An 11,565-nucleotide genomic window follows, 5' to 3' on the forward strand; every position below is an offset into this window, starting at 1 on the left:
TGAGCCACATTGAGCTATTTGGCTTAATTGTTGAATTGAGATTCAAATAGTGACAAGTTGCTAGCCCGTCGTCTAAAAGAAGAATCCCAAGTTTATAAGCCTATCGCTTAGTCGCCTTTTACGACATCCATGGGAACGAGATGGACCACGTTTTACGGGAGTATTTTAATTAATGCATTAAATGTTCCACCTACCATCTGCAGGTTATCTAACAAATTTCTGTTCCCGAATGATATGGGATATTTCATAGTCGAGTGATACCGAGGAAAGAAACTTGTCACAAACAATTTCATAACTTTATTCCATACTAGAGGCCGCCCGCGACTTCGTCCGCGTGGAAAACCTATCAATCCCGCGATATCCGGGATAAAAAGTAACCAAACCAAATTTCATTGTAATCAGTTCAGTAGTTTTTGCGTGAAAGAGTACCAAACATCCATACTGACATTCTGACATACAAACTTTCGCATTTATAATATTAGTAGGATTCTATTGTCCTTACCAACACTTGAAACCGTCATTGATTGCCCAGGAGCCGTTACATGTCCCCCCCCCCCCCCTCTCTCCCCCCACCCCCCACCACCGCAATCCATCATTCTGTCATCGCGATTCCCTCAGCGCGGACGTCCCAACACAATGCACGCTCGCTATTGTACTAGGATTACTGTTTACTTGCTTTTATGGGATGCGATATTTTTTCTAACAAATATTTTATGCTACATACATATGTAATACAGTTGTTATGTTAGTGCCGTGTGGTTCCAGGAACTAATATAAAAAAAAGAAAAGGACCACTCCATCTCGTTCCCATGTTTGTCGTTAAAAGCGCTTATGGGCTTATAAACTTAGGATTCTTCATTTAGGCGATGGGCTAACAAGCTGTCGTTACTTAAATTTCAATTCTAGCATTAAGCCAAATAGGTGAACGTGGCCTGTCAGTATTTTCAAGACTGTTGGCTCTGTCTACTCCGCAAGGGATATAGACGTGATTATATGTATTTTATGCTATAACACTTGTGGATAGCTTGCTGTGAAATGTTGAGAAAGTGACGTATTTACGAGATGTATCTTTAAATAACTAACCTATGTGGCGATATATCTACGCCACAAGTCACAAAAACTAAATCACGCGACGCTTTTAGTCAAAAACAGCGAAATGTCTAAATCGCGCAAGCAAAGATTTCACGAATTGGAGCATATATACAACCTCCGACACAACATCGTCTGTCGCGCGGTTCCCCAGGCATCACACCAAACCTGGCGGGCGATCTTCCCTTTGGTGGCGGTCGAGCAGAATCATCGCTCCTTCTACACCTACTTACTTCTAATTCTTTTGTCTAAAATATCCAGCCGTTGTAGTACATATGGCAATTAGGACGTCATTTTTATCGCACGACAGATTATCGCTGTCTCGCTTTTTATTAAGACGCTAAAAAGGGACAGCGATAGTTATACGCGCGTTAAAAAAAGCGTCGCGCGCGCCTCGCTATGGTGTCAGGAGCCCATGGGAAGTTACTCGTGAGTTGGTTATAAATTTGTGCCGTGTGGTTCACAAATGTGTCCCAAAAAAGTGCGTCTGTTACGAAGATTATCCTACTAATATTATAAATGCGAAAGTTTGTGAGTATGTCACGATGTATGTTTGTTACTCTTTCACACAAAAACTACTGAACCGATTACGATGAAATTTGGTATGTAGGTAGCTGAAGACCCAGAATAACATAAAGGCTTCTTTTTATCCCGGAGTTCCCGCGGGATTGATTCCACGCGGACGAAGTCGCGGGCGGCCTCTAGTAGACTATATTAAAGAAATTGCTTTCATTGTTTCAGTTATCGTTATGCAATAAACGCATAACGATAACTACTAATAGCAAAAAGTTCTGAGGTAAACGGTTTTTAAAAGCAAGAGATTCCCGATTTCCCCACAGGAACAAGAAAATTCCAGGGCATAAGCTTGTTATTAAACAAAATAAATAAAAAAAAACACAGTTAACATTTTACTAAAATATTTATTTACAAATAAATTTTATCTATATATTGCTTCATACAAACCGAGTTTAGCATAGATACAATATCACATAGGCGTGCGTGGTAATAACAAAACGATGAAATGATGCTAAATAACATGAGAATATTTACACGGTAGCTGGCTGGAGATTCCTCACTGACTCGCCGACTCACTGGATTGCTGTACTATCCTGAAAATAAAAAAGGTAACTTTTGTAAAAAGGGAACCGTCTCCGATCGATATCCCTCTTTTTTAAGTCTAAATGAATATGTTGAGCTAATGCGGACTTATCGCTAAAATTAATACATACATACATACATAAAATCACGCCTCTTACCTGGAGGGGTAGGCAGAGACTACCTCTTTCCACTTGCCACGATCTCTGCATACTTCCTTCACTTCATCCACATAAATATAAAAATTAAATTAATATGTAAATAAATATTAATATAGTGCTTTTATTTTGATTTCATATTCACTATTTAAATCTCAATTCTATCTTAAAGCCAAATAGCTGAACGTGGCCTATCAGTCTTTACAAGACTGTTAGCTCTGTCTACCCCGCAAGGGATAAAGACGTGATTATACATATGTATGTTTTTTGATTATTTCTCTCCTCTTTCCTCCTTCTGTCTTCTTAAGTATATAACTAAATTTGCGACCATACTTGCTACAGTTTTATTCTACTCTGCCGGAATACTTAGTCTACTTCTACGTCTACGTGATAAAATAAAGGTACGTTACGTGCGCGTTAAATACCTGTTTTATTCATAATTAGTATAATGCACTCCATCTCTTTCCCATGGAGTGCCGTGTGGTTCCCGGCACAAATACAAAAAAGAATGGGACCACCCCATCTCTTTCCCATGGATGTCGAGAAAGGCGACCAAGGGATAGGCTTACAAACATGGGATTCCTTTTTTAGGCGATGGGCTAGCAACCTGTCACTATTTGAATCTAAAACCTATCATTAAGCAAAATAGCTGAACGTGGGCATTCTGTCCTTTCAAGACTGTTCGCTCTGTCTACCCCGCAAGGGATATTGACGTGACCATATGTATGTATGTTAAAAATTACCCAATGACTGGATCCGACAATCATTGTTTTTTCATTGCCAATGGAATTCATCTCGCGTTCTTCGATTTTCTATTTAATTTTCTGAATTATTCTATAATAAAAGAAACATAATAATAAAGCCAAACAGCTGAACGTGGCATTTCAGACTGTTGGCTCTGTCCACCCCGCAAGGGATGTAGACGTGATTATATGTATGTGTGTAAATCATTTATCCATTTAGTAGCTGTGCCCGCGACATCATCTGCGTGGAATAGTTATTTTGGGCATCATTGAAGCTCTAAATGATGAATAATTTTCACATTTTCCGTTATTTCTTCGCTCCTAATAGTTGCAGCGTGACGTTATATAGCCTAAAGTCTTCCTCGATAAATGGTCTATTCAACACGTAAATAATTTTTCAATTCAAACCACTAGTTCCTGAGATAAGCGCGTTCAAACAAACAAACAATATATACTCACTGGTTCCCGAGCGTGGCGGTGACGGCCTCGACCACGTTATTGGGGGTAGGCAGAGTGGTTATATATACTCACTGGTTCCCGAGCGTGGCGGTGACGGCCTGTACCACGTTATTGGGGGTAGGCAGAGTGGTTATATATACTCACTGGTTCCCGAGCGTGGCGGTGACGGCCTCTATCACGTTATTGGGGGTAGGCAGAGTGGTTATATATACTCACTGGTTCCCGAGCGTGGCGGTGACGGCCTCTATCACGTTATTGGGGGTAGGCAGAGTGGTTATATATACTCACTGGTTCCCGAGCGTGGCGGTGACGGCCTCGACCACGCTATTGGGGGTAGGCAGAGTGGTTATATATACTCACTGGTTCCCGAGCGTGGCGGTGACGGCCTCTATCACGTTATTGGGGGTAGGCAGAGTGGTTATATATACTCACTGGTTCCCGAGCGTGGCGGTGACGGCCTCGACCACGCTATTGGGGGTAGGCAGAGTGGTTATATATACTCACTGGTTCCCGAGCGTGGCGGTGACGGCCTCTATCACGTTATTGGGGGTAGGCAGAGTGGTTATATATACTCACTGGTTCCCGAGCGTGGCGGTGACGGCCTCTATCACGTTATTGGGGGTAGGCAGAGTGGTTATATATACTCACTGGTTCCCGAGCGTGGCGGTGACGGCCTCGACCACGCTATTGGGGGTAGGCAGAGTGGTTATATATACTCACTGGTTCCCGAGCGTGGCGGTGACGGCCTGTACCACGTTATTGGGGGTAGGCAGAGTGGTTATATATACTCACTGGTTCCCGAGCGTGGCGGTGACGGCCTCGACCACGTTATTGGGGGTAGGCAGAGTGGTTATATATACTCACTGGTTCCCGAGCGTGGCGGTGACGGCGTCGACCACGCTGCCCGGGGTAGGCAGAGCCAGCTGCTCGAGCGAGCGCGCGTACGGCATGGGCACGTCGGCGCCCGACACGCGCCACGCCGGCGCGTCCAGCTCGAAGAACGCGGGCGACTCCATGACGCGTGCGCAGATCTCCGCGCCCACGCCTGGGTGGAAATGAGAGGAAAAATAAATGAATAAAAAAAAAATTTGACGGCCTCTGTGGCGCAGCGGTAGTTCGCTTGCCTGTGACACCGGGGGTCCCGGGTTCGAATCCCGGCCAGGGCATGATGAGAAAAGAACTTTTTCTGATTGGGTCTGGGTCTTGGATGTTTATCTATATAAGTATTTATTATAAAATACAGTATCGTTGAGTTAGTATCTCGTAACACAAGTGTCAAACTTACTTCGAGGCTAACTCAATCTGTGTAATTTGTCCCGTATATATTTATTTATTTATTTATTGGTTGTCGGTAAAGTAGGTTCACTGACGATTAGGGATGTGGACATTGCTGATAAAAAATCTATTTTTATTTAATCGGTTTATTTCTTAAGTATGAAAAATCGATTAATAAATAATCGATTGTTCGTAAGAAAATAATCGATTTTATTATATTGATATTTTTTTTCCTAATTTTTCAATTAATGTCAAAATAAACGCCGTATAAATTATATCATTAAATTTATCAATTTAAAATAAACAACACAAACAGTAAGTTCTTATATAATCAACACAAATTAAAGTTTTTAAACAATCAATCAACAAATTGTTGAATAAAATGCTGCAGTGCAGTTTGTTACCGGTTTTTTTGCACTGACGCCTTGGAAGCAGCGGTAAACTTAGTTTTAAGTAATTTATTTGACGTCAACCAATGTTGTGAAACCAAACGTTTCGACAATTATTAAGCGATACGAAGTATCCTATAATAATTAATAAAATTTTTGAATTTTTTTTTATGGTGCTGATAGACTTGAGCATTCATTTGTAACAAAACATCGAGCATTCGCCGTTTTAATATTTGTCGAACTGAACAACGAGCCGAGCAAGCATAAAGCCAAACATTGCTATGAACATTTTTACGAGCATTCCAGTGAACGCTCTAGTCGATGCTCGTCATTGTTCACAAGATGTCAGACTTGACGGGCGCGTGTGCTGCATTTATACTACTTGGTTCGGCAAAAAACTAAAAGCAATGCTCGCTAGAATGCTCGCCAAAACGCTTGACAGAATGCTCGCTAAAACGCTCTCGTTTCTATTCTGTAATGTAACATTCGCATGAATGCTCATTACATGTGAATGCTCAAGTTTATCAGCACCTTACTGATGGAATGGTAGCATTTTTTCAAAAGAAAATTTTAATTTCCTTTGTTTATTACAGATTTGTATGTATATAGAGATGGAGGTATACGCTGCCGAACGCGAAGGCCGATTGTGCCTCTTTGTCGCTCGTTCCGCGCTCTCCCTTGCACTTGAAACCTTACATGGAACGCCTCAGAGCGAGGTAACGCCGCATGAGTCATTTTTTTCATGCGTGACAACGTCTTATAATTCGACTAGCTGTGCCCGCAACTTAGTCCGCGTGAAATAGTAATTTTGGGCATCGTACTAAATGCCCTAAAGAAGAAGCCCTAAATGATGAGTAATGTTCCCCGTTTTTTTTTTACATTTTCCATTATTTCTTTGCTCCTTATAGTTGCAGCGTGATGTTATACAGCCTAAAGCCTTCCTCGATAAATGGTCTATTCAACGCAAAAAGTATTTTTCAATTCGAATCAGTAGTTCCTGATATTAGCGTGTTCAAACAAACAAACAAGCTCTTCAGCTTTATAATATTAGTATAGATTAATATTAGTATAGATATATCTTGATTGATTTATGGTTCCCTTTTAATGTATTCTTCTTAATCTTGGCGGTGTTTCAAACAAACAAACTTCAGCTTTATAACATTAAGATTAAAAAATATTTGACTCTCTGTTCCTCCTATACAAAACGCCAATTTTATATTACATAATGTAAGGACGTAAAACTGTATGTATGTTTGTGCGCACCGACCTGATCCACGTGCCGTGTGGTTCCCGGCACCAACACAAAAAAGAATAGGACCACTCCATCTCTTTCCCGTGGATGTCGCAAAAGGCGACTAAGGGATAGGCTTACATACATTGGATTATTTTTAGGCGATGGGCCAGCAACCTGTCACTATTTGAATCTCAATTCTATCTTAAAGCCAAATAGCTGAACGTGGCCCATCAGTGTTTACAAGACTGTTGGCTCTGTCTACCCCGCAAGGGATATAGACGTGATTATATGTATGTATGTGTATGTACTGACCTGACTGTGGCCAGCCCTGCTCCACAGTGACGAGATGGTGCGTCTTGGACACGGAGCGAGCGATCGTTTCGAAGTCCAGCGGCCGGAGGGAACGGAGGTTTATCACCTCGCATTCTATACCTGTAAATAATTATTTGTTTTTATGGCACCATTCGAAAAAAAAATATAGGACCACTCCATCTCTTTCCCATGGATGTTGTAAAAGGCGAGTAAGGGATAGGCTTACAAACTTGGAATTCTTTTTTAGGCGATGGGTTAGCAACCTGTCACTATTTGAATCTTAATTATATCATTAATCTTAATTGATGAACGTGGCTATTCAGTCTTTTCACGACTGTTGACTCTGTTTACCCCGCAAGGGATATAGACGTGACCATATGTATGTATGTATTTTTTTATTGATAAGCGAATGAAAGAAAAGAGTTGGACTCTTTTCTATTGATGTCGTAAAACGCGGCTAAGGGATAGGCGAAAAATTGCGAGTGTTCTTTTAGACGATGGGCTAGCAACATGTCACTATATTTGAAACTCAATTCCGTTATAAAGCATTTCAGTCTTTTCAAGACTATTGGCTCTGTCTACCCCGCAATATAGATGACATAATGTGTTTTAATGTATGTGAGAAATCTATTATATTACATACATACATACATATAATCACGTCTCAAATCCATCATAAAGCCAAACAGCTGAACGTGGCCTATCAGTCAAGACTGTTGGTTCAGTCTACCCCGCAAGAGATAATAATAAATGAGTATGTATGTATGTTTGAAGATGTAGGTACCGTTGTAGCTGTGTGTATGTCTACCCCGCAAGGGATATAGACGTGATTTTTTTGTATATATTAAAATGTACTGTTGTAGCTATATACATACTGCCCTGTTATAATAACTAAAATGCCGTTATCTGCCAAATCATTGTTTGAAGTAAAACGCCAAAAAAAATTTTTCTTATTCTACTGGTAAAAAGTAGAAAATCGCCCTGATGTCAGATAACGGCATTTTAGTTATACCACGGCAGCATAGCTGTATATACAGGGTGACTTTTAATTCAACTGCATAAATTTAACTGTTAAGTGTACTAAAGGATATTTAAAAACGTTAAAAGAAAAATATCGGTTCATATTTCAGAAAGTACGAAAAAAATAAAAGTATCAAAATCCACGATCCTAAATACGTAATATCACCCCGGCCGGCGGAAAAGAGACGCGTAAGAATCAGAGGTCAACGACACAATTCATTCAGCTGAGCGATCTCGACAACTTGTACTTTACTTGATCTTGATACTAGAAAAATAATTTATTTTCCAGACATTTATTTACATGTTTAGTTTCAATTTCTATTTGCAGTATTGGTCTTTAATAAAGCGTGTGACGTAGTTTTTTTAGGGTTTTTTTAAATGTGAAAATGATGACGTTTAATTTAAATAAAAATAGGCTCAAACGGCTCAGAAGCATAGGTACAGTCTATGTTTACAAGGATGCAGTTGTTTTAAACGTCACCCTGTATATAACACATACACCCAGCTACATCAATGCATGTATGTCCGTCTGTTACCCTTCCCGGCGAGCTCGTTGGCCGCCTTCAGAGCGGTGTCGGTGGCGCGGCCGGCGCACACCAGCGTGATGTGAGAACCTTCGCGTTCAATCTTCGCTTTACCTGAAACGATGCACCAATATTAATATATCATTAATATCATTAAATTAACCGATGCCGTGTGGTTCCCGGCATTCCCGGCAAAAAGAATTGGACCACTCCTTCTCTTTTCCATGGATGTCGTTAAAGGCGACTAAGGGATAGGTTTATAAACTTGGGATTCTTCTTTTAGGCGACAGGCTAGCAACCTGTCACTATTTGAATCTCAATTCTATCATTAAGCTGAACGTGGTCTTTTTAAGACTGTTGGCTCTGTCTACCCCGCAAGGGATATAGACGTGATCTATGTATATCCTTACAAACTTGGGATTCTTCTTTTAGGCGTTGGGCTAGCAACCTGTCACTATTTGAATCTAAATTCTATCATTACACGGCACGGCATTATAGTAATGTACGAGTAACTTGCCATACACTAATATCAATTTTTCGTAAGTAGTCAAGGTCATCATACCTATGGGCAGTACGAAATCATTGGAGAGAGCTTCATCGGACATCGGGAAGGGAACACCGTACAGGATCTCATCCTCCAACATCACAACTGGATCGTTCTCCCTGATGGCAGCCTTCAGAAGACCTGGAATATAATTGTATATATCGTTCTTATTTTTACAACTTTAGTTTTATAACTGTTACTTTTATTTATATAACTGGTTTCGGATCCGAGTGGTTCCCGGCACCAGTACAAAAAAGAATAGGACCAGTACAAAAAAGATTTTTTGGAATGGTGCCGGGAACCACACGTTCTCTTAGTAGTTCAATTATTTCCACTTTTTTATTTCAAATACCATTGGAGAATCTCCAACACCTATCCATGATCATGGTCAATATTGGGCTCATTTTCAGTATCTATAACAATGATCCTGGCCAAGAAGAACGTTGGTATGGAACCTATAAACAACATTACCTTTAGCGTCTTCAGAAGAGTACGGCATGACGACTTTCAACCCGGGACAGTGGCTGAACCAGGCGCCGAAGCACTGGGAATGCTGCGCCGCGACGCCGGCCGCCGCGCCGTTGGGCCCACGGAACACGATCGGAACCGGCACCGTACCGGCTGACATGTAGAAGGTTTTTGCGGCTGAATTTATTATCTGTAAAATATTGTTTTTTTTTTAGTTTTAATCAAGAGGAAGGCATAGTGACTCGTACCTAAAAACCTTAGCGCAATGACAGGACTCTCTTATTTTTAAGTTTATTAGACAAGATTAATATTTCTTTACTTCCTCTAATTCCTTATGTTGTCCTTTAGTTGCGTTTTTTTAATTCTCTACTCAATGTACGTTCTTGAATTCAAGATGCACGTTTAGGCCTCGCTAAGTACTCACTTAACGTAGCTCGCATTCAGAAATTAAAGGTACTGCAATAATGCAAGAAAATGCAACAGTTGATATCACCATTTATGCTATATCTGTTCAGTTCAGAGACGCATGTCCTTGATGGCGACTAAGGGATAGGCTTACAAACGTGGAATTATTTTTTAGGCGATAGGCTAGCAACCTGTCACTATTTGAATCTCAATTCTATCATTAAGCCAAATAGCTGAGCATGGCCATTCAGTCTTTTCAAGACTGTTGGCTCTGTCTACCCCGCAAGGGATATAGACGTGACCATATGTATGTATGTAATAAAGAACCTACGTGATCAATAGCCTGCATAGAGAAGTTGAATGTCATGAACTCGCAGATGGGCCTCAGACCAGCGAAGGCTGATCCGACTGCTATACCCGCAAAGCCGATCTCTGTGATTGGCGTGTCTATGACACGTTTGTCTCCGTACTTCTTCCATAGGCCCCTGAAATATTGTAATTTTGTTGTTTTTTGTAGAATGACCATTTAATTCCAGATTATAGTCAATTTTGCACCCTAGGCTCCGCTCCAGAGGTGAGGATGTAACTATAATAAGACACATAAGGAATTCCTAATTCCACAATGAAGCAGGAAACTATAAGGAAAAAAAGACATGATTATTTCAACATTTCTTTATCAGATATTATAATTGACATTAATACCAGTTGTAATAACATTAAAACAGTAATACATACATACATACATAAAATCACACCTCATTCCTGGAGGGGTAGGCAGAGACTACCTCTTTCCACTTGCCACAATCTCTGCATACTTCCTTGGCTTCATCCACATTCAGTAATTTTTATTACTATTCCAAATTCTATATTGCGACAAGCCACAAAAATGTATTCAGCAAGTCCATAATCCAGTTTCTGTATGTTGTGAAATTAATTCAATGTTACTATAATTTACTATTTATACACTCATAGATAAACGTTTATGAGCCAGGACAATCAGAAGAAGGCACAATTAATCAGATATTTACACAATCTTTTAAGATAAATCTTACAGTATGGTGTATTGTATAGATAACATGCCATTGAAAACCTGTCAACAAACTTTTGTTATGTAACCTTAGTATTCCGTAATTTTAATTCATTTACTATCAATAAATGTTAATTAAAGATCCTTTAGGATGAAATTTCAACAAATTTAAACCACTCAATTGGAGAAATACGTCGAAATTTAAAAGAATAAGGTTATATTTTGGGCCTACCTTGTCACTTTGTAGGCGCCGTCGTATTGAGCTACTTCTTCGCCCAAAACGAACACCCTTTCGTCCCTTTCCATTTCTTCATCGATGGCTTGGTTCAGGGCATCTCTTACAGTTACAGGTTTTGATGCCAAAGCCTTTGAAGTCGAAAAACAGCGGCGTGAAATACGGGCTACCATACCCAATACTGTCGGCGACGATTTTAAAGCCATTTTTATAATTACACTAGATTTTTACACTTGTAACAATCCTTGTTGCACTAATGCGCTTTTAAGGATATATTTGATGGTGTTTTTATGTGATAATTGTCGCGTAAGATGGTAAAAACCGCTGTTTGAACACGACAGAGGATGAATGGAGGTCGTTTAAGTTTAGGGTGAAGTTCGTGCGAATGATAACGTGTCAAATGTCATCTGTCAAAGTGATAAAAGTAAAGAAGCATTCAGGATTATTAAATTTATTTTTTGATGCTTTGACGAAATGTGGCCTACTATAATTATTAAAATCTTAATGAGAGGTCATTAAAGAGATAAACACTTACTCATTCACTGTTCACGAAATATCGAAAGCAATTGAGTAAATAAAAATTAAATT

General features: G+C 40.0%; 1 protein-coding gene across 1 annotated transcript; it reads right to left on the bottom strand.

The window, feature by feature from the left end:
- Positions 1 to 1,989: 1,989 nt before the first annotated feature.
- Positions 1,990 to 11,365, bottom strand: LOC106138788 (pyruvate dehydrogenase E1 component subunit beta, mitochondrial). Its single transcript, XM_060946042.1, has 8 exons — positions 10,975 to 11,365; positions 10,047 to 10,200; positions 9,314 to 9,500; positions 8,861 to 8,983; positions 8,311 to 8,412; positions 6,755 to 6,874; positions 4,409 to 4,589; positions 1,990 to 2,198 (listed from the first exon to the last, which is right to left on the bottom strand). Exons 1-8 carry the CDS (start codon positions 11,181 to 11,183, stop codon positions 2,162 to 2,164), a joined length of 1,113 nt encoding a protein of 370 aa, XP_060802025.1. The 5' UTR covers positions 11,184 to 11,365; the 3' UTR covers positions 1,990 to 2,161.
- Between the last annotated feature and the right edge of the window lie 200 nt (positions 11,366 to 11,565).

The sequence above is a fragment of the Amyelois transitella genome, chromosome 10, assembly GCF_032362555.1.
Source record: "Amyelois transitella isolate CPQ chromosome 10, ilAmyTran1.1, whole genome shotgun sequence".
Taxonomy (NCBI): domain Eukaryota; kingdom Metazoa; phylum Arthropoda; class Insecta; order Lepidoptera; family Pyralidae; genus Amyelois; species Amyelois transitella.